General features: G+C 39.8%; 2 protein-coding genes across 3 annotated transcripts in view; one reads left to right on the plus strand and one right to left on the minus strand.

Annotated features, from left to right (window-relative positions):
- Positions 1 to 3: 3 nt before the first annotated feature.
- Positions 4 to 4,869, minus strand: LOC112248633 (serine/threonine-protein phosphatase PGAM5, mitochondrial). Of its 2 annotated transcripts, none has more exons than XM_024417815.2 (6): positions 4,205 to 4,869; positions 3,829 to 4,004; positions 3,508 to 3,633; positions 1,185 to 1,273; positions 880 to 1,076; positions 4 to 642 (listed from the first exon to the last, which is right to left on the minus strand). In XM_024417815.2, the coding sequence occupies exons 1-6, from the start codon at positions 4,435 to 4,437 to the stop codon at positions 492 to 494; spliced, it is 972 nt and encodes a 323-aa protein (XP_024273583.1). In that variant the 5' UTR covers positions 4,438 to 4,869; the 3' UTR covers positions 4 to 491. The 2 variants fall into 2 exon arrangements, with proteins under 2 accessions (XP_024273583.1, XP_024273584.1); XM_024417816.2 differs by having other exon boundaries at positions 880 to 1,013; positions 4,205 to 4,864.
- Positions 4,870 to 13,526: 8,657 nt separating this feature from the next.
- The window catches only part of zdhhc8b (zinc finger DHHC-type palmitoyltransferase 8b), a 75,737-nt gene continuing 65,169 nt past the window's right edge, over positions 13,527 to 24,094 (plus strand). The window contains exon 1 of the mRNA XM_024417817.2: positions 13,527 to 13,804. Within this exon, the coding sequence (XP_024273585.1) occupies positions 13,701 to 13,804 (104 nt within the window). The 5' untranslated portion in view covers positions 13,527 to 13,700. The remainder of the gene's footprint in view (positions 13,805 to 24,094) is intronic.

The raw sequence follows: 24,094 nt of genomic DNA on the forward strand, positions 1-24,094 counted from the left end.
AAGCATTTACATGTCTCCTTTATTGCATGTTTCTACTGAATACAACAACTATCTAAACCTCAGAGGAAGCCTTGATCCAAATACAAAAGTACTGAGCATAAACATTTACAGCATTACAGTAAATATGCCATACAAATTTAGAATGGTTATGGTTTTAAAATCCTTCAGTCCCTCAACTCTTATACCCTTTACATTCATAATGAGTGGGCACTGGCAGTCATCCCATCAGCTTTCGGAGTTCAGTGATTGGCTACAGCAACAGTTCATACTGCATACTCCCCTTTTGCACTGTAGTTTGCAAACGATGGCACAGGAGTTGATCACAAAACACCACATAAAAGTATATCGTTGCATGTCGAAGTTACAAAAATAACACCAAAAGTAACTTTCAAGACACTTATGGAGAAATCAAGAGCCATTCAGTTCACCCTGTGACCGAGATCTAAAGCTCTCCGGGAGAGAACGAGTGAATACTGTAGGTGGAACATTTCTCAGGTCCGTGTGAGTTTGTCTGGGGGCATGAACCCTGAGTCTCCCAGTGTCCTCAGTGCCACTCTGCCGCTGGGGCGCACAGTGAGCCAGGTGATGCTGCCGTTGTTCAGGCCCATCCTCAGCCAGCCCTCTGGGGGAAACTGCAGAGCCCTGAGACACATAGGGAGGGATAGAGCCTGTAAGATCCACCAAAACACCCAAATGAGAGCTGGTCTATTTTTCAAAACAAATATTCACATATATCATGTGATGTTGAAACACACATCATCATAGTCATGAAATACAAAAAGACATCAGCAAGACAGTGAAATTGCTAGACAAAGTAATGTAGATTGGCATCTTGTTGAATGAGGCTTTGATCCAGCTTGCCTGGGGAGACCAACACACCTGCACACGAAATAGCGGATGACATTGGCATGACAGACGATGATCTCGTAGCTGTCCTCCTTCTGCTTGGGGTCAGCGCGGTGGATGTAGCGACGGAAGGCAGCCTCGATCCGGGCCCCGTCCTCGTGGTACTGCTGTAGAGCGGTAGAGGTCCACAGTGGTGGTGTCAGGCGAGGGTTTGAGATGACCTCTGACCTCTCATTGGAATACATTGCATTGAATTATGTATTGAATGATGCAGACAGCAGTAACTAATAAGTGAAACTAAACAGGAAGTAAGTAGGACAGAGAATTGGGCGTCTCACCACAGCGTCAGGCTTCCAGTGATTAACAGGAGGCACAGGTTCGATGGGTGCTCCTTCTCTCAGCAAATCACAGCTCACCAGCTCTACCCCTAAATCAAAAACAGATCAGAAGATGAGTTAGTTAGTGGTGAGTAGTGAAATGCTTATCTATGATGCTTAATGACAATTTTTACATCTGAAAATCTGAGATCAAAGATTCTGAAGCTGTTATCAGAGGTATAGCACCTTGGTATCAGGTGACGAACAGTGTCTTCAGGAAGTATTCACACACCTTGACTTTTTCCACATTTTGATGTGTTACAAAGTGGGATTCAAATGGTTTTAACTCATTTTTGTCAACGATCTACACAAAATATTCTAAATGTCAGTGGTATAAAAATGATAACATTTGAAGAAGAAAAAAAGTTGAAAAATAAAACACTAATATACAGTATCATGATTAGATAAGGTTTCAACCCCCTGAGTCAATACATGTAAGAATCACCTTTGGAAGCGATTACAGCTGTGTCTTTCTGGGTAGGTCTCTCTCCACACTTGGATTGTGCAACATTTGCCCATTATTATTTTCTAAATTATTCAAACGCTGTCAGATTGGTTGTGGATCATTGCTAGACAACCATTTTCAGGTCTTGACATATATTTTCAAGCAGATTTAAGTCAAAAATGTAACTCAGCCTTATTCACCGTCTTCTTGGTAAGCAACTCCAATGTAGATTTGGCCTTGGGTTTTAGGTTATTGACCTGCTGAAAGGTTAATTAATCTCCCAGTGTCTGCTGGAAAGCAGACTGAGCCAGGTTTTCCTTTAGGATTTTGCCTATGTTTAACTCCATTCCGTTTCTTTTTCATCCTGAAAAACTTCCCAGTCCTTAATGATTACAATCATACCCATAACATGATGCCGCCACCCCTATGCTTGAAAATATGAAGAGTGGTACTCTGTAATATGTTGTATTGGATGTGCCCCAAACATAACACTAAGTTAATTGCGTTACCACATTTTTTTGCAGTATTACTTTAGTGCCTTGTTTGCAAACAGGATTGCATGTTTAGGAATAGTTTTATTACTTTAGTGCCTTGTTGCAAACAGGATGCATGTTTAGGAATAGTTTTATTACTTTAGTGCCTTGTTGCAAACAGGATGCATGTTTAGGAATAGTTTTATTACTTTAGTGCCTTGTTGCAAACAGGATGCATGTTTAGGAATAGTTTTATTCTGCAAAGGGTTCATTCTTTTTACTCTGTCAATTAGGTTATTATATGTCATCCTCAGTTTTCTCCTATCACAGCCATTAAACTCTAACTGTCTTAGTCACCATTGGGATCATGGTGAAATCCCAGAGCGGTTTCCTTCCTGTCAGGCAACTGAGTGAAGAAGGATTCCTGTATCTTTCTTGTGACTGGGTGTATTGATACACCATCCAAAGTGTAATTAAATACCTTCAACATGTTCAAAAGGATATTCAATGTCTGCCAGGTGCGCTTCTTTGCGAGGCATTGGAAACCTCCCTGGTCTTTGTGGTTGAATCTGTGTTTGAAATTCACTGCTTTGGTATTTTATTAGGATCCCCATTAGCTGTTGCGAAAGCCACAGCTACTCTTCCCGGGGTCCGCACCAAACACGACATAATACAGAACATTAATAGACAAGAACAGCTCAAGGACAGAACAAAATACATTTAAAAGCTTGATTGAGGGACATTACAGATAACTGTATGTGTGGGGTACAGAGATGAGACAGTCATCCAAAAATAATGTTAGACACTATTATTGCACAGAGTCCATGCAATTTATTATGTGACTTGTTAAGCACATTTTTTTTACTCGTGAACGTATTCAGCCTTGCCATAACAAAGGGGTTGAATACTTACTGACTCAAGGAATTTCAGCTCTTTATTCATTTGTAAAAATTTCCAAAAACATAATTCCACTTTGGCATTATGGGGTATTTATTGTGTGTAAACAAGACACAAAATCTCAATTGAATCCATTTTAATTTCAGCCTGTAACAACAAATGTGGAAAAAGTCAAGGGGTGTGAATACTTTCTGAAGGAACTGTAAATATCTGCACCATGAATAGCAGCAGAGTGCAGGCTTTTGCTCCAGCTCTACACAAAAACACACCTGATTTAACCAAATGGTCTATCGATACAACCAATCCATGTTCTGAAGTCAAAACGTGATTCTAAAGTTGAATCAGGAGAGTTAGATTAAGGCTGTACAGCACTGGTTAGTCTTGTGGAACCAGACAAGCGTGTCTCTGAATATTGTATAGACTCTGGCATATACCTCAGCTGTAAAGTCTGCCTGTCTAGGGTTCTGACCTGGGAGGTACTTGCTGATGATGTTGGCCGTCTCGGTGGCCCTGGCCATAGTGGAGTAGACCATGATGTCATACTTCAGCCCCAGGGCAGCCAACCGCTGGCCAGTAAACTCAGCCTGCTCCCGACCTGCAGAACACCAACACATAGTCCCATAAATGAGCAGGTTGTACTTGTATACCACTTTCACCACCTCTAATGAGTGCTGCTGAATATGCTCTTGTTATCCCACTAAAACACAACTGTTGAGCTGTAGAGTGGAGAACTAGGTCTATGTGTCACGCTTTCAGCAACATGAATACATAGCAGAACAGGGTACAGAACCTAAAGGGGTGAGGATTCTCTCATGGTCTCCATTCCCACTCAGGTTGTACTGGGAGTGCCTGATGAAAAGGATGTTGCGTGTGGCTTTGGGTTTGCCATTCTCCTGCTCTGAGCTCGGGTCTTCACTGCTGTTCTCCTTCTTCTTCCCATTTGTAAACAGTGGGGACGGGTCCCGCCTAGTACAGTACAGAGGGAACAAATCAGTTGCGTGTGTTGTGCCCAGAGAAGTCATCTGTCATTCTGTCAACATGTTGCTAGCTGCAAATATGAATCAATCACACTCAGCGTAGACTAAACTACTTGACCCACATCCCATCAGACCCCTCTTATGTTTTACAGTAGTCTGCATCAGATTTAGCTAATAAAGCAGGCATACTTATCCCAGTTGAAGTCCCAGGCATGTCCAGTAGATGCAACCGTGTGGTTCCCCGTTGACCATGTCGCTGGCTGTGCAGCTTGGAGAATATTGAACCGACTCCACTGACCTGATCGCTCTCCTTGCTTATCACCGAAATAGCCACGGGATTCGGCTGCGGCAGCCGCCACAACCAGCACCGCTGATCCGCCAGCGAATCCACACACGAGTTTGATTGTCCTCCGATATGACATGTTGTAAAAACCTAGCGATGATATGCAATTTGTGTTCGCTAGGTAGCGGGCTAAATTGCTAATGACGCCCAATGTGTAGAGCGATGTAGGAATGTAGCATCCAGCGGTCTCGAAGAGCGGCTAATCCAGACCTAGCTATGTCCGCCACTCTGGTCAGTGGATTTACACACTTTCTAGGTACAGGGACACAGCAAATACCCTCCAACGACACTTTAATCGCCAGCTAAAAATAACTCCAGTCCAGATTATGAAGCTATTTCGAATCACTTATCTAGCAGGCTTGAAGATAAACCAAAAGGAAAACACACAGGGCTTGGACCTACGGTGTCTCGCTAGAGCCAAAAAAACAGCTAGCGAAGATATTACGATACGCGAATGTCGCGGAACAAAACGAACAAATCAAATAATGCATCACTAGAGGGAGCTCACAGTTTTAAAAAGGATGAAAACGTCTGAAGACTGGGGGAAATCGGACAAAAATGGTGGAGATTATTTTTGTAATGGTAATGCATTTCACTAATTGATATTTTGACCAATCAGATCAGGTCTGACACAGTAAAGACCAATTAGTTGGGGGAAAAAATAGAGGCAGCGTCGGTAGCCTACTTTCACAGTAGGGCCCAAGTAAAACTGACTATGATATTAATAACAAAAAATTGCATTCAAATTTCAAGATTAAATGTCACATGCACAAGTACAGTGAAAGGGCTTTCTTACAAACTCATAGACCAACAATGCAATAATTAATAACAATGTATTACTAGAAAAAAAACCATGAGAAATAATAAGAAATATGAAGGGATACTGGAGTGATGGAGGTAGATATGTAAGGTGACTAGGCAACAGGATAAAAGATAAGCAGAGTAGCAGCAGCTTGTATGTGAGTGGGTGTGAAGGTGTGTAGTGTATAAATGTATGTGCATATTATGTGTGAGTGAGAAAATGATGGACAAATGATGAGTGGCTCAAAACAAATGATGAGTGATTTTTTTCTATGTGCAAACGTAACAAAATAAAATATAGGCTATAAATCCATTTATTCAAGCATTTTTTAATTAAATGTAAATAATGCCTTAAAATATAGTTTGAGATTAAACGTGTGGTCCCTGTCTGTAACCTAAGCATCACAGCCTCTTTGTTTATGGCGGCGTTTACACAGGCAGCCCAATTCTGATCTTTTTCCCCACTATATTCAGGGTTCTTCAACGTTTTATTGCCAAGCGAATCCCCTCAGGGAACCCCTCTCAGGCAAAACAGAACCCACTGGGACCGCCATCATACGTTAGGTAAAATACTTTTTTCACATGTCTTGTCCTATTAGGTGAATGATAATGCCAAGGAAAAGTAATCAACATTTTAAAATGAATAGATTTGGGAGAGTTTTTCATTATTTTGACCTCCCCACATTATAATTGGAAGAGGAAGTGTAAACTATAACGTAGCCTATTAGCTAGAAAGGTAACTCTAAACACATTTTCGCTAAGAGCAGCTGTTTAGCTGGTTAGCCATGTGTTGTCATAAAATAATGTCCTGGTTGAGAAAGCTTACCAGAAGCCAGCAGCATTTGCCACACTGGTAGCCTATTCACTGGTGTTTTTTTCCAAGCCTATGTCAGACACTCCGGTGAGTGTAATTGGCTTTAATGAGTTTAATTAGCTTAATATTAGAGTTGAGAAATACACTTGACATCATTAGAAAGAAAATATTATTATAGGTATGTAATTCAAAATGTGTTTATTCTGTTGTTGCTAGCGACATGCATAATTAAAAAATAACATTTTGTGCACCCCCTGCAGTACCTCCGTGGACCGCCGGTTTGAATACCCCTGCACTTTTGACCAATCACATCAGACCTTTTCACAAAATATCAGGTGAATTGGACTGCCTATCTTAACGCAGGCTATAGGCTCCACCTTTCAAGTGGGTCTCTGTCCTCACTCGCAGGCTCGATCGCTAGTGGGATTTCCAATTACCGTTCTCCTGGCAGCAGGATACTATGCTGGTACATTGCGATTCGGATTTGTTTTCTTCAAAATAAAAGTTCCCCTACAAAGACACGCTAAACTTTTGAAATATCGATTTTGTTTTTGCATATCAGTACAGTACAACTGTTTTTCACAGCATTGCAACCACCTTTATAAAAATGCATGGATCATTTTACGTACTTTTATTTTTAATATTGTATTGTTTATACCAGCATTTCTTTAGAAAGTTTACACCAATACTGGTATATTGAAAGCTATTGGGCTTGTTCAACATTGCAGCTGACAGTGCAGGCAACTGCCGACTGACTGATCTACAAATCACCTTCCATCATAAATAACGCCTCATTGTTATTTGTAGATCAGTCAGTCAGTCACAATTTACCCATGATAAATTACGATTTTGATCCTCTCGAACACGGCCAATGTGTAGGCTAAGTGAAAATAAATACACCTTTAATAAAATATAAGTGATTGGAATTAGTCAATAGAGTCTACAAAACTTAAATTGGTCTATTATGCTGGGCAACGGGTTTAATAAAGAATGCTGGAGACTCCTTACTCCACCCATCCCATTCACTGCACTGCAATACACTGCATATTAATTACATATTGGCTTATAGAGAAAAAAAAAAGACTATGTGCCGATGTAAACGTGGATTGGGAGTACTCAGTAGGGTCTGTAGAATCTATATACACTCAGTGGCCAGTTTATTGTACAAACCCATCTAGTACCAGGTCGGACCCCCCTTTGCCTCAAGAACAGCCTGAATGCTTCAGGGCATGGAAACATTGCTCAATTGGTATCAAGGGACCTAATGTGTGCCAAGAAAACACCATTACACCACCAGCCTGTACCATTGACACCAGGCAGGATGGGGCCATGGACTTATACTGCTTATGCCATATCCTGACTCTGCCATCAGCATGGCGCAACAGGAACCGAGATTCGTCGCACCAGGCAATGTTTTTCCACTCCTCAATTGTCCAGTGTTGGTGATCGTGTGCCCACTGGAGCCGCTTCGTCTTGTTTTTAGCTGATAGGAGTGGAACCCAGTGTAGTCGTCTGCTGCAATAGCCCATCTGTGACAATCTGCGCTGTTATTTACCTGTTTGGGGCCCGCCTATTAAATTGCACGATTCTCCTTCGAATTCTCATCAACGAGCTGTTTTCGCCCACAGGACTGCTGCTGCCTGGATGTTTTTTGTTTGTCGCACCACTGTCGGCAAACTCTAGACACTGTCGTGCGTGAAAAGCCAAGGATGCCGTCCGTTTCTAAGATACTGGAACTGGCATGCCTCGCACCGATGATCATACCACGCTCAAAGTTGCTTAAGTCATTCGCTTTGCCTATTCTAACATTCAATCGAACAGTAACTGAATGCCTCGATGCCTGTCTGCTTGCTTTATATAGCAAGCCATGGCCAAGTGACTCACTGTCTGTAGGAGTGAACCATTTTCGTGAGTGGGTGGTGTGCCTAATAAACAAACTGGCCACTTAGTGTATGGTGTTATTTCATGGGGGACTGAGTTCTAAATACCCAGCAGCACTATACATACTCGAACACATGAGGCAAACCTTTTAGTCCAAATGAAAATGTAATGCTTTCAGAACGACAATGAAGAAAATTATTTAGAGGTAATATCTAACAGGTTAGCAGTATACAGTGAAGGCATTTTACATTTGAGTCATTTAGCAGATGCTCTTATCCAGAGCAATCAGGGTTAAGTGCCTTACTCAAGGGCACATTGGCAGATTTCTCACCTAGTCGGTGCAGGGATTCAAACCAGAAACCTTTCAGTTACTGCCCCAATGCTCTTAACCGCGAGGCTACCTGCCGTCCAAGTACAGTAGGCATAGGCCTCTTAACTCGTTTTCAAAAAACAATAACAGAGACAAGATTATTTACAAGTTATATTGTGATTATTATCTCTCAATGTCAGCAAAGACATTTTCTGTACAGTTCTAAATGCATTACAAGAAACACTCTTCTGTATTCTTCAAGCTTAAAAGCTTAACTTCATTCAACTAAGTAATATCCCCTCTGATAACTAATGTAAAACATAGTTTCGCTTGCCATTGTAACAAAGCGTATTCACATTGCCCTCTAATAAAACTGCGTTAGAGAACACAAACACCACTACTATTACCGTCTGACTGTTTTCTAAAATGGGGGCACCGATAAGAAAATTCATAGTTTGGTGTTACATCCACCACAACCCCACGCATTGCTAGATACTGTAATGCCAGATATTTTCTGAATTGGAAGTAGTGTATCCTCAAATTCCTTTTCATACTGGCTTAAGGAATCAATCATTTTAAGATTTAAATTAAAGCAATTACTACTACTAACTTTATGTCGCATATCTATGCCTATTACTGTCCAACGTGATTTTAAGTTCACAGGCACTATCACATGCTTATGCTGCATTCAAAACAACTGGGAACTTGGAACTGGGAACTTGGAAATCTCAGACTTCCGACTTCAGTGGATTCAAAACTACTGGGAACTCGGAAAACACAAACTCAAACAAAAATCAAACAAAAATCTATTTGCACGGTCATCCAAGATCACTGTCGTCATGATTTGACCTCGTATTTTTCCTAATTCCCAGTTGTTTTGAACGTGGCATTAAAATCCCACCAGATGTGGGCCGTTCTAGGCTCATTTGGCATAACCTCTTTGTTGCCAATAAACAGACTGTATTCGCTGACTCTCAAAATACGCAGGACATATTAACACAATTTGTTGCTTCAGATGTAACTTCACCAGATCATTGTACCCGTCAATTATCCTGTCATTAAACCACTTGTTGTCACTGCTTAATATGTTATAGACTTTTGATCTCACACAAGAAACATAAAGTACAATAATATCTGGAGTGCTGGTCCAAATTGTTTGTGTACTGAATAGGCTACTGTTACACATGTGCTTTTCTTGAAAAGAATGTCAAGTGCCCCTTTTATGTCTGGAAGTGGAAAGCTAAACATTGAAGTGAAGTTTGGGTCATTGTGGATTATGTTTCACAGCTATCTTCATGCTTAGCATTAGCCAAAGATTTTATCACTAACATATCTAAGCAAGAAAGAAGTGGGTCGACGAAATCCAGAGGATCATTTTGTTTATTTGGATACGAAGGCAAAAATAATTTGTGTATCTCAGCTAAAACAGGATTCAACTCTTCAGGCAGGAACGTGGTCCCTGGATACAGCACTGCTGTCTGTAATAAATTAGCAAAGTTATTTATTTTGCGAGTACACTTTGTGATGAGTGTGGGTCTATATTTCCAAAATATTGTTTTTACAACGTGAAGATGCAGCAAAGATTGTTCGGATTTCGATTAGAGTTCTGATTTCGATTAGATCATTTACATATGGTTGAGATCATGTTACCATGGCAATGTTGCTCAAGGTCTGGTATCAAGAATGAGAGGTTCATTAAACCCTTGTGTCACATTACTCTTCTTTATCCTATTATTCAGAGAAAACATTTTAGAATTGATATCAGGAGGGATGTGAAGTTTTTTTAGAGACCCTCCTAAAACCCCACTTGTTTCGTTTTGGTTGTTGGTCAGTGATTCTGCTAATTCCTCCTTCTGCTTGAGTGGCATTGTTGGTTTTCTTGTTGAGGAACGTGACATCTACTACACGCTATTTCATAATGACAAAGGGAAAACATGTTTTTAGACATTTTTACAAATTTATTGAAAATGAAATACAGAAATATCTGATTTACATAAGTATTCGCATCCTTGAGTTAACACGTTAGAATTACCTTCGGCAGCAATTACAGCTGTGAGTCTTTCTGGGTAAGTCTCTAGGCACTTTGCACACCTGAATTGTACAATATTTGCACATTATTCTTTTGAAAATTCTTCAAGCTCTGTCAAATTGGTTGTTGATCATTGCTAGACAGCCATTGTCAAGTCTTGCCATAGATTTGAATGCCGATTTTTTTTAAAGTGAAAACTATAACTAGGCCACTCAGGAACATTCAATGTTGTCTTGGCAAGCAACTCCGGTGTATATTTGGCCTTGTGTTTTAGGTTATTGTCCTGCTGAAAGGTGAATTTGTCTCCCCATGTCTGTTAGATTGAACCAGGTTTTCCTCTAGGATTTTGCTTGTGCTTAGCGCTAATCCATGTATTATTATCCCCCCAAAATTCTGTGGTCCTTTGCGATTACAAGCATACCCATAACATGATGCAGCCCTGACTCTTTTAAAGTCACCATTGGCCTCATGGTGAAATCCACGAGCGGTTTCCTTCCTCTCCGCAACTGAGTAAGGAAGGACGATATATATTTGTAGTGCCTGGGTGTCTTGATTCCCCATCCAAAGTGTAATTAATAACTTAATCATGCTCAAAGGGATATTCAATGTTTTTACCCATCTACCAATAGGTGCCCTTTGCGAGGCATTGGAAAACTTTGTTTTTGAGGGACGTTACAGATAATTGTATGTGTGAGGTACAGAGATAAGTTCGTCGTTCAAAACCATGCTAAACACTATTATTGCACACATAGTGAGTCCATACAACTTATTATGTGACTTGTTAAGTACATTTCTACTCATTGACCTATTTAGGCTTGCCATAACAAAGGGGTCGGATACTTATTGACTCAAGACATTTCAGCTTTTAATTCTTAATTCATTTGTAAACATTTGTAAAAACATTATTTTTTCTTTCTTTGACATTATGGGGTATTGTGTGTGTAGGCCAGTGACACAAAACCTCAATCCATTTTAAATTCAGGATGTAAGACAACAAAATGTGGGGAAAAGTCAAGGGGTATGAATACTCTCTGAAGGCACTGTACAGTATGTCTCTTTGGTAGGCTATGTACAAAGTATGTATGTTATTTATCCCCGAAATACAAATGTTTTGTATTTTTGAAGGTTTCCTCACTGATATCTGTGCTTTTCTTGTTTAGCAGTACTTTTAAATACGTTGATGAAAATCTCTTTAAATCTCGGGTGAGAAAGTCAGCCCAAATAGGAATTAGACCAAAATAGACCAAATAGGAATTACCAGAAGAAAGTTTTTCAAAAGCTTGTCTAACAGTTTTTATGAACAGTACTGGTTTCTCTCAGTGCATTGTGCTCTATCAATGCCTTCAAAGGATTGTTTCTGTATTTTGTCAAAGCATTCAAAGAAAGGAGATTTCACTTGTTCACTATATACTGTACAGTGAACTCCAAAAGTATTGGGACAGTGACATTTTTTGTTTTGGCTCTGTACTCCAGCACATTAAAATTATATGATGACTGTGGTTAAAGTGCAGACTGTCAGCTTTAATTTGAGGGTATTTTCATCTATATCGGGTGAACTGTTTCGAAATGACAGCACTTTTTGTACATAGTCCCCCTGTTTTAGGGACCAAATGTATTGGGACAAATTCACTTGTGTATTAAAGTAGTAAAAAGTGTAGTATTGGGTCCCATATTCATAGCACGCCACGACTACATCAAGCTTGTGACTACAAATTTGTTGGATGCATTTGCTTTGTGTTTTGGTTGTGTTTCAGATTATTTTGTGCCCAATTGAAATTAATGGTAAATAATGTATTGTCTCATTTTGGAGTCACTTTTATTGTAAATAAGAATAGCATATGTTTCTAGACACTTCTACATTAATGTGTTAATGTGGATGCTACCATGATTAGAGATAATCCTGAATGAATCATGAATATGTGAGAAAGTTAGACACGCAAACGTCTTACCCCTTACCATTACAATAACAGGGGAGGTTAGCATTTTTCTGTTGTTGAGGGGGTGTATTATATTCATTATTCACGATTAATTCAGGATGATCCATAATCATGGTAGCATCCACAATAATGTAGAAGTGTCTAGAAACATTATAACCAAATACTTAACTTTTTACTTCAGAAATAAGTGAATTTGTCCCAATACTTTTGGTCCCCTAAAATGCGGGGACTATATGCACAAGAACGGTTCACCTGATATGGATGAAAATACCCTCAAAATAAGTCTGCACTTTAAACCTCTTAGTCATTGTATCATTTCAATGTGCTGGAGGAGTACAGAGCCAAAACAGTAACAAATGTGTCACTGTCCCAATACTTTTGGCGTTCCCTGTGTATCACTTTCAAATTCATCAGCAAATGGTGTTCATCAAAGGATTTACAATCTGGATTTTCTGGGTCAGTTTTTAGGTCTAATGTTTGTGTTGGTTCCTTGATTTTGTTAATAGAGCTGCTTACTAATGTGGAATTATGTCTGCTTACCAAGACCTATGCAAACATCAACAATGTCACAAATGTCAGCAAGATTTGTGGAATTCATGCCCATCCAGTACCTGTATTCCTTCTTACTGCACTCTTGTCTACAGAGTTGACCAGCTTGTTGCATTAAATTACTTTTACATGCTGGTATGACACAGAAATCTAGATCTTATGGAGTTGCCTCTCCTTTCACTAATTTCCAACTTTGTCTCAAATACTCGCCTACTCACTGAAGACAAGATAGAAGTGGGTCGATGAAATCCAGTGGATGATTTTGTTTTTTTGCATACAGAGGTTAAAAGGATTTCTGTATCTGTCAGCTAAAACACGATTCAACTCTTCAGGCAGGAAAATGCTCCCTGAATGCAGCACAGTGCAATGGACCTATCACTATTCATTTGCACAGGTACTATGTTGCTGCCACACATATCCCTTTCTTTATTCTATACTGCATTTGGTAACTGCCCTATTGTTCTCTGGGTATGCTCCTCACTAATCATAAATGCAACTGGAACGGAACCATTGGACTATGTTACTACAATCTCATTGTATAATAGCCTTTTATTTTAGATTGATTTTAGACTTGGGTTGCATCCAGGGGCATCCCAAGTGTTTTGTCAAATCATGTCAGTCAATCAAATAATGTTTTTTTTAAACAAATGTAAAGGTTTTTCTATACATTTCTTCTTGCATTTGCTTATAAGCACAATACAAATCGACATTGATTAAAATATATTATCTTTTGATTGAATTATCCACCTTGTAATATGTTGAAATGCGGACTTTTATTTTTGAAGGTTTCCTCATTACCATAGTAAAGTGACATCGTTAGTGCTGCTAGCAGAAAAGTAGTGGATTTCCAAGCTTTTGGAGCGCTGTATTTTCTGCCTGTCTATATTTGGATCTGGGTGCTTTTAACGGCAGTAAATACGGATTGGCTGAATCGTTAATTATAGATATTGCAGACTGGATCTTTACATATGTATACTATCTCCAATTGGAATAAATAATTGAGGAATGTGGAAATTACAGAATGCCCAACAGCGTTGGAAAGAGATTTAAACCCACCAAATACATCCCGGTATCCACTGCTGCCACTCTTCTTGTGGGATCCACCACCTTATTCTTCGTTTTTACGTAAGTTTGAATTGTTTAGTAAGTCTTATAGGCTATCCTTCTGTCAATGCCTTACACACAATAAAGAGTTTCATATTCGGATCAGTAGCATAGGTCCCACGATATGATGGTAACCAATGCCTATTGCTGTTAGAAGTTTTTGTTGCAGGATTTTAGACCGCTTTTCCGGGACGGACCTTTATGCAATTATGAATGGTTTTATAAATGTGGACTGTGCACTGCATAGCCTACAGTTATTATTGATCTTCGACTCGTTTTGGTAGTCTTGTTAGGCTGGGTGTGTCGAAGCATTATGGCAGAAACTTCTATATGTGTTTTCCAAATGCATTTTTTTATAGAATAAACTTCATAGTTGGACAGCCAACTCAAGCTTGAAGTATTCTAGGAGGTAGGCACATAGCGGCAATAGGTTACTGTGTAGCCGTAGGCCGCCATACTTGCCAGTTAGTTGCCCCGGCTTTAGTTCTTCGGGCACAGCAAACAAGTAACACAGCGGTGAATTGTTATATTGTTGCAACTGGTAGGCTACTTTGAATATGGGTGTGTCCAATATTGATTAGAAATGCTGATTCGCCCTCGGTACCTACATCAAAGTGCTTCCTGTATAACGGGCAAGTGCATATGTGCGCTCTGAAGATTTTAGTGGTTAGAGCTCTACCACTGCACCTTCATTATGGAAATGTGTGTGGTTTACAGCGAGTGACGTTTTTCTGAAGGTTATTTTTTCCACCCAGATTTGTTTAGTTTTTTTTTACATATCCATTTTCCCATGGTTATCTATTGCATTCCTGATTGACCCCGTGATCTACTTTCAAGTGCATCATTTATTGACATATAGACTAACAATCTGATTGTACACTTTTAAGTACAGCCTAGGCCTGCTGTACATTTGAATCTGCACTTAAGAGTCTATTTGCTTATGGAGACTAGTGGTTTGACTGAACTGGTATGATCTCATGGTTCAGCTGTCAGAGATGTGAGCACGAAATGCATTAGGGCATTGCATGAATGAAGAGACCTATCGGCTTAGGCCACTGTATGATATTCATATATAAACACATGTAAAAGAAGAGAAGCTTTAGGCATAGCCCCAGAGAGAGATATGCCGGTGGCATGCTACGACCCCGACGTCTATTTCTTTACTCTTGTCAGATAGGCTACTGCATCTACTATAGAGATATACAGTGTAGGTGTACAGGAGGCTAATTTGTTATTTTTTTCGATCAGAATATTTTTGATAAAGATAAGCATTATATTGTTAGATCATAGGAGTAGGCTACCTGGGGCGGCAGGTAACCTAGTGGTTAGAGTGTTGGGCTAGTAACCGAAAGGTTGCAAGATCAAATCCCCAAGCTGACAAGTTAGAAAATCTGTCGTTCTGTCCCTGAACAAGGCAGTTAACCCACTGTTCTTAGGCCTTTATTGAAAGTAAGAATTTGTTCTTAACTGACTTGCCTAGTTAAATAAAGGTTTTAAAAAATCATTTCTGGTAGGCCTAAAACACAACTGTTAGAGCGCCGGTTGCGCACTGCCTTCATACTATAGGGCAGCAGAATAATAGGCTAATAGCCACACCAAAAGTTTCTAAACTTTATTAGGGTAATATCAAAAATAACTCAATAACTCAAGCCACTGGAAAATATGAGCAGGATATTATTTCGCTGCAAACATAACATTACAGTACTTCATTTAGCCAAAGAAAATGTCTCAACAGAATGAAACAAAACCATTGCGAACTGGTTTAAATCTTCAAAAAGTTAACAGGCCACATTGCAGCAATTACCAATAAAGGCCTACCAAACCCAAGAAATGAAAGAAATAGGTTAGGCACTTTCTCAAATAAATATCATTAACTGATCTTAAACTAAATATGGAGCACACAATTTAAAAAAAGATTGAACTTAATTTAGCCAATGAAAATGTCTCAACAGAATGAAACAAAACACAGTTTGCATATTTAAAGAACTGGTTTAGATTAATAAATAGGCCTACAATAATAATGATATACAATAATAATGATAAAACAAATTATTATGAATAGAAATTTCATCCTACCTGAAAAGCAAGTTTCGCAGTAGCCTGCATTTGGCCACTTGTATTTGTATTAAAAAATATTCTGCTGATGTCTTCTAACATGTAAGTGATGTAGAATTGCATGAAATGCCTTTATAGAACGACCATTTCTTTCCCCCCCAAAAAATCCCCAAAATGCCCCTCCCTAAGAAGCACCCCAGCTCAAAACATCTTGTGTGACTCGTGTTTTGCTAAACGATAAATGAATCAGAAGTTGCAACATTATCTCATGTTATGATTATAACAGCCTTTATTCCATAACACTGTGTTCTTCTCAACACGGTTGAAAAAGCAGCTATTTAAAAGTGAAACTTGTGCATGTAATTATTAGCAGACAACAAATCAAATATCATCTCTCTTAAAAACAACAGCAACACAAAGTGTAAATGTGTCACGTATACTCCCTCTCCGGCCTCTCCGGCCTCTAGGTCACCAGGCTACTGATTATTATGCACACCTGTCACCATCGTCAAGCACACCAGCGCCTCATGACACTCACCTGGACTCCATCACCTCCTTGATTACCTTCCCTATATCTGTCACTCCCCTTGGTTCTTTCCTCTGGTGTTATTGACTCTGGTCCATGTCAGTGCATTGTTCGTGTTCCTTGTTTTCTGTGCCCTTTATTTGTTGAACACTCACTTCCTGTACTTGCTTCCTGACTCTCAGTGCACATTGTTACAAAATGTTTGCAAACTTTGCCCAGACTGAGCTATTCAGGACAGTATAGGCTAGAGGAAGGCTGAGTGAGTAGCATGGCTTTGTACTGGGGGTTAATGGTTTAGATCAAAGGAAACATATGAAGTTGGCTTGCCCTGTTGCCCAGCTATCTAGATTGTAGCATCAACAACCACTCCAGTTCTAAATGGGTTCCTCCCTGGCTGTAAGAGGTTTTGCATAGACACATTGTCAGACAAAGTGGTAGTCTAATGCTGTAGTCCTGATGTGCTTGTGTGCTTTGGTACCGCAATAGCTGATACAGGGCAGCAGGAAGCTAGTCTCAGGTCCCTCTCCAATCTTCCAGACCTCTGTTGGTTTTACTGCCCAGCTTCTCTATTGCAGCAGGGGTTCCAGTCAAGCTTTGGTCAGGGCTAGATAGATGGGCCAACCATTGACCCCCAACCGATGGGTAGAGAGGGTAAGGATTAGGATTTTACCCTGTTCCTCTGCTCTTTGATTCCCCATGCAGCTAAATGTCCATAGGATTGGGTTGTGTATAATGGAACCCCCTGGGGTAGAATTACTGTGCACATCCACTTTGATGGGAGGCATTGATGGGGGGCACATATGCTACACAATACACCACAATGCTCCTCAATGCACCACAACATTCCACAATGCACCACAACATTCCACAATGCACCTCAACACCACAAAACACACCACAGTAGACCCAATAGATGAAGCCACACATGTGCTGTGTTTAGAGAGCTGTGAGACAGCAACCTCCTCCAAGACATAGAGTCAGTGAGTCATTGTGGACCAAGTGATTGCCAGGTCTCCACACTAGTGTCATATCAGGCATGGAGGAAGAGGCACTGTGTGAATAGTAGGAGTGCCAGCTAAGTGCTGGCACAGTGTTACTGTTACTGCTGTGCCTGGCGTCTCTGTCAGTGGGTTTACAGTATGTCTGTCCTTCACGACCACAATATCATTCACTCATTCACATAAGGCTCATAATGCCATGTGACCATGGTACCCTGATTCCTCTACACAGGTCCAGCTTCTGGTGTTTCTACAGAAACAAGAGGTGGTATAACATTGGACTGTTTGCTGATGTAAACAAACAAACACGTTGTAAAGGTTTTCCACATGCTCTACACATTTGCTACCTGCCACTGAGAAAAATGCAGAGGCTTACTGTTATCATTTCCTGTCAATACCAATATCCCACATTTAAGAAGGGGTGAGATGAATTTCTGGAAACTCTCAATTGACTATGCGGCAGTTGTTATGGCAATAAATTATGGAAGAGGTTGCTGTTTGTGTTTAGAGCCAAACTATCTCCCAGAGATTCATGTAAGTGCAGCTTGGCATGGGAGCCGGAGCAAAGTGGACAGAGAGAAATCTCATCTTTTACTTCCACATCTGTTTCCTCATTTACAACATATTCATTTAAATGAGACGCTCAGTGCAGAGGCTTTTCCACTTAAACCACCATTGTTCTGATAGTAGGTGCAATCAGAGGCTACGTTCGTTCCAATGTCCATACTAGCATACCACGTATAATGCACAATTCATTGCTTCATTCTAACCAGTATGCCAGTTTGGACATTGCAGCAAAGAGTGGCTAATGTCTCACAGTTCTTTTCATGTGTATAACAATGTATTAGGATATCATAGAGTGGGACTGGGGGTATCATTAATCTCATATTTACTCACCCCAACATGATGGTGTGGTAGTGGTGAGGGATGGATTAATGCCTAACATCCAGGGCTAAGTGCTTGATGTGCCCTCTGGCTGTGGTGTTTTAAAACATTGTGGTAATCTCTTCTCTACCACATTAATTGAACTTTTAGGAGAGTATTTAAATGTGCATCCCCCATTGATCTTAATCCACATCCGGACTCTGGCGCCGTCCCAAATGGCCCTCTTTTTTTCATACATAGTGCACTACTTTCGACTAGAACTCTATAGGCCCTGGTCAAAAGTAGTGCACTGGGCAATAGGGTGCAATTTGGCACACACAATGGGTGTGATTATGCAGCTGCTGCTGTCCTCTCTTTAGTTGGTGGTTCTGAATCAGTGATGCTATCTTATTCATTGGTGCCTTTCAGTACTGTGTATTAGATACCATTAGAGCCTAGTCATCCTCCAATCCCCACTTCCCTTTGCTAATGTGTTTGATTGTAGGGCTATGTGAATTTGTTAGTTTAATAACTTGTTTAATAGCTACATTGATTGTTTTGATAGGTGATATGGTATTGATAAAGTGATATTTGATACAGTGATATCAGAAGTGTTTGTTTGACATGGTGCATATACATCTGATTAGGTTATGTCATTAAGGTTGGCTGTCTGGTTTGCTAAATCCCTATGAGCATGTTGTTTGTGTTGATTCCAATGTTTCATCCTCTATATTAGGATATCAGTAGTTCAGATTCTCTCTTTCTCCCCCTCCCTCCTTCCCTCCCCTACAGCGATTCTATCCTGTCACCACCCTACTTAGTTTGTAAATGCTTCTGCCAGCATTGTGAAAAGAGGGGTATTATTGATGATTCAGATCTCTCCTTCTTCATGCAGAGATAAAGATAATGAGATGAAGATAACAGGTTTGGTATATTTCTGCCGATGACACCTGGACCCTTGTCTGACTGGTAGTGCTGAGCAATTAGTACTTTTTATTTTTAAAATAATCAGTTTTCGATGTTGGTTTTGATCATTTTTGTAACATTAAATGCACTATGCATTATGTGGGTTGAATGCTGTAACACAGAATAAAACAATTAATACAAGTCCATGATGGTAGTGCACGCTCTCGTTGGTTGGCCCTCGCTTCATACTCGTCGCCAAACCCACTGGCTACAGGTTATCTACAAGTCTCTGCTAGGTAAAGCCCCGCCTTATCTCAGCTCACTGGTCGCCATAGCAGCACCCACTCATAGCACGCGCTCCAGCAGGTATATCTCACTGGTCACCCCCAAAGCCAATTCCTCCTTTGGTCATCTTTCCTTCCAGTTCTCTGCTGCCAATGACTGGAATGAACTGCAAAAATCTCTGAAGCTGGAGACTCATATCTCCCTCACTAGCTTTAAGTACCAGCTATCAGAGCAGCTCACAGATCACTGCACCTGTACATATCCCATTTGTAAACAGCCCATCTATCTACCTACCTCATCCCCATATGGTATTTATTTATTTATCTTGCTCCTTTGCACCCCAGTATCTCTACTTGCACATTCATCTTCTGCACATCTACCATTCCAGTGTTTAATTGCTATATTGTAATTACTTCGCCACCATGGCCTATTTATTGCCTTAACTTACCTCATTTGCACTCACTGTATATAGACTTTTGTTCTACTGTATTATTGACTATTTGTTTTGTTTATCCCATGTGTAACTCTGTTGTATGTGTCGAATTGCTATGCTTTATTTTGGCCAGGTCACAGTTGCAAATGAGAACTTGTTTTCAACTAGCCTACCTGGTTAAATAAAGGTTAAATAAATAAAAATGACTCACTTATCACTTATTAACCATCATTTATTCACATTACTTTACTTTAATAACATATTTCAGTTGTGTGTATTGCATTAGTTTTATTTGATGACTTTATTATATCATTCCAGGTCATCATCGCATCTCTATTGCGCTGCTGCCTATGTTGTCTGACAAAATCACACTTTTGTAGTTCTACAACTTAAATAAGGCATACTTTTATGACTGCTGAATACCAACTATCAATCACTTAGATCATGTATTTTCAGGTAGAGATACCTAGCGAAGCTCACGGGACCGCTTTAGTTTTCTGTGTCATATAGAGAGGATAGATGCTGATTATCTCACTAAAAACAACAAGACCAAAATAAGCATTCACAGCCTAAAGTGATTCATAAAAATCGCTGCACAATTGTCTGTTCCCTGGTTTTCAGGGAGATAAATGGAGCTTTTTGTAATACTGTGGATAAGGCCTTTAGCAGGACTGGGAATGCTATGTTTCATTTTTTTTTATGAGCAGCTACTTTAGGTCAAGGAGAGATCTTGTAGATGAATTAATTTGGTTGTGCTCACTCTCAAAGGGCTACTTGCAGTTATGTACTGTATTACATCAAAAACAAGGAAGGAATGACCCACAGGTTGATATGAAAGGAATGTTGGTTTTATTCTGCATGTATTTCTACTCCCTTTCAATAAAATTGAAAATAATTGTTTTAATTGTGTTGTACTGCATTATTTATCATGAGTGTAGGCTCCCTTCTGGATCTTATGACTGCATGGTCATTTATTTGAGACTTCAAACCCCACTCTTTTGCACTACACTATTTATTTCTATTACAGTAAGAAAAAATGTACCAGGAACTTGTAAACATGTCTGTAGGCCACAACATGTCTGTACTTTGAAAGGAAAAGTCTCTAGTTGCTTGATGGCTTAGGGACCAAACCCAAATCTTGAAATTGAATATTAATCCTGAAACCAAAAGATATAATGTTGAACATAATGTAGCCTCTCGTAAGATAGGATGAACTGTAATTCCTCATTATCAAATGTCTTGGGGCTGAATACACTCATCCCATTTGGGAGCATACACCAGAAACCATAGAGTAACATTCTTGGTAAAGGTTTACATAACCCCTGTAAAACACTGACCGTTCCCCACCGCAATCTATCTACTCTAGGTCTGTTCTGTTTCCATTTTCCCATGTTCTGTATGGGTAATGTATGGTTTAATATTATGTATGGTTACACTGACATACACTTGCTATGTATCGTTAATATATGGTTTAATGCTATGCATGAGTAATGTATGGTTTAATTCTGTGTATGTGTAATGTGTGGTTTAATGCTATGTATGGGTAATATATGCTTTAATGCTATGTATGGGTTACACTGACATACATTCGCTATGTATAGGTTGTGTATGGACTCCACTGACCATAATTGAGGGATTCAATTAAACACAAAAGGATGACGGTGGTATCTTGAGTCTCAGATTCAACTGCTGACATTTTTTAAAAATCATTTTAAACAAAGTTACAATGAGGTCGGCCTGTAACTTAAAGTATTCATACCCCTTGATGCATTTGGTTGTGTTACAGCCTGAATTTAGAATTGATTACAGTGTTTTTTGAATGACTCCAGGTACCCCACACATAAAATTATCTGTAAGGTCCCTCAGTCGAGCAGTGAATTTCAAACACAGATTCAACCACAAAGACCAGGGAGGTTTTCCAATGCCTTGCAAAGAAAGGCACCTATTGGTAGAAAAACAGACATTGAATGTCTCTTTGGGCATAGTGAGGTTATTAATTACCATTTTAAAGGGTGCATCTATATACTCTGTCACTACAAAGTACATGCGTCCTTCCTAACTCGGTTGCTGGGGTGGAAGGAAACCGCTCAGGGATTTCACCATGAGGCCAATGGTGACTTTAAAACAGTTACTGGCTGTGATGAAACAGTTTAATGGCTGTGATAGGAGAAATCAACTGAGGATGGATCAACAGCATTGTAGTTACTCCACAATACTAACCTAATTGACAGAGTGAAAAGGAAGCCTGTACAGAATCAAAAATATTCCAATCATGCATTCTGTTTGCAACAAGGCACTAAAGTAATACTGCCAAAATTGTCCTGAATACAAAGTGTTATGTTTGGGGCAAATACAACACATTACTGAGTACAATTCTCCTTATTTCCAAGCATAGTGGTGGCTGTGTCATGTTATGGGTATGCTTGTAATTGTTAAGGACTGGGGGAGTTTTTCAGGTTCAGTCTGCTTTCCACCAGAGATGAATTCTCCTTTCAGCAGGACAGTAACCTAAAATACAAGGCCAAATGTACACTGAAGTTGCTTACCAAGAAGATAGTGAATGTGACCGAGTTACAGTTTTGACTTAAATCTGCTTGAAAATACTTATCTAATCAGGATACTGTATATTAGTGTTTAATTTTTCATGATTTTCTTTACAAATGTTATAATTTTTCTTCCACTTTGACATGACACATTATTGTGTGTAGATCGCTGACCTAAAATTATTAAATACATTTTAATCCCACTTTGTAACACAACAAATTGTGAAAAAAGTCCAGGGCTGTGAATACTTTCTGAAGGCACTGTATATTTGATTTGATACCATCTAGGGTAGATTGTGTACTGTTTTGTTTTTGTCTGTAGTGAAACTGACAAACACGAAGAGAACTGAAAGCCTGTTGAAGGTAAAGAAATGGCACCAGTACAACAAAACGCCAAATACTTATTTCAAACAAGAGACAGTGTGGTGACTCACTCTCTGTCTCTCCGATGGGGGTTTACACGTTCACACTCCACGATGGATACGTTTAAATCTGGCTTTCATTGCTCCTATATTTTTTTGCCGCAGGCTAAGTGACAGTAATGAGATCAAATGTATCATTCAGGCCCGAAGTTTTGATATAATAAAAAGGCACGCTCACCAAGGGAATCCCAAATGACTCTGTTAACATTTTTATTAACCCATAATGGAGTTATCCCCCAGCCTCCCCTGTCTTCCTGCCTCACCTTCTCTTAAGGCATCAGCATGCTTCAGTTCGGCCGGCAGCTAGCCAATGTCGGCTAGTCGAACCGAATGTGCTCGCATACGCCCTTATATTACATTAGCTTGAAAAATGAGAAAAAAACGGCAATAATACTGTTTGTCAATTTAGAGATATTGATCTGAATTAATTTAAGAACTCAAGAAACATGTTGATTTTGCCGTTTTTGCCGTGGAGATCTTAGTCAAGCAATTTTACATCTAAGATGTTTGGTGCAGTATTTCTAAATGAAAAAATGTGCATGAAAACGAGTCGTCTCTCAGTGAATGACAACAAAGACTTTACTGAAGAATCCCCACTGTTGACCAATCACAGACGAAGGGGCGTAGACTTCGGCTACAGACTTCAGCTTGCCTCAAGAAAAAAGGTTGTGTGCCTGAACAACCGAAAAAAAGACTTACCAAAGTCCAAAACCAACAATAAAAAAAACATCACAAAATGCCCTCATGATATATGCATAAACTCTTCCAAGCTGTTTCGTCTGGGAAGCATGTGGACGCCTTTACACTCTCTTACAAGGAGGGTAATATTCCAGTCATTATCTGCCATGGCAGGGTACAGCTATAAATCAGATCCCTTTCCTCTCCTTCATAACCATGGCTTGTCCAGCTGTTGATTCCCCTCAGATAAATGTGTTGGACCAGCCACTTCTTCATACCGCATCACTGGACCCTACCAGCCACACGGACAAGCATGCCTTCCGTCTTCACCCTACGTTGGTATTGACAAGTGAATGAGGTGGGCAAATAAAAGCCTGGGTCATCTAATCTGATTCCATCCTAGCCTCCTGTCACTCCCTCACAACTAGGTTAAGATCATGCTTCCCTGGTCGTGTCTGGCATCCTGAGTGAACAAAGCAGCCTCTTCCTGCCTGGAAAACCACAGCCTCATAGCAACGCACAGCCTGCCCTCCGCAACAATAACCACGGCCATGCACAGGTTGTTATTAAAATGAATGCAATTTATGATTCATATTAGCTG

The sequence above is a fragment of the Oncorhynchus tshawytscha genome, linkage group LG04 (genome assembly GCF_018296145.1).
Source record: "Oncorhynchus tshawytscha isolate Ot180627B linkage group LG04, Otsh_v2.0, whole genome shotgun sequence".
Lineage (NCBI taxonomy): Eukaryota > Metazoa > Chordata > Actinopteri > Salmoniformes > Salmonidae > Oncorhynchus > Oncorhynchus tshawytscha.

What these genes read in the sequence shown, in the direction of transcription:
- LOC112248633 (XM_024417815.2), bottom strand. Translation starts at nt 4,437, where the DNA reads ATGTCATATCGGAGGACAATCAAACTCGTGTGTGGATTCGCTGGCGGA. An exon ending in TGGGACTTCAACTGGGATAA is followed by an intron (nt 4,005 to 4,204) that starts GTATGCCTGCTT and finishes GTACTGTACTAG; the next exon opens with GCGGGACCCGTCCCCACTGT. An exon ending in GAGAATCCTCACCCCTTTAG is followed by an intron (nt 3,634 to 3,828) that starts GTTCTGTACCCT and finishes GGTGTTCTGCAG; the next exon opens with GTCGGGAGCAGGCTGAGTTT.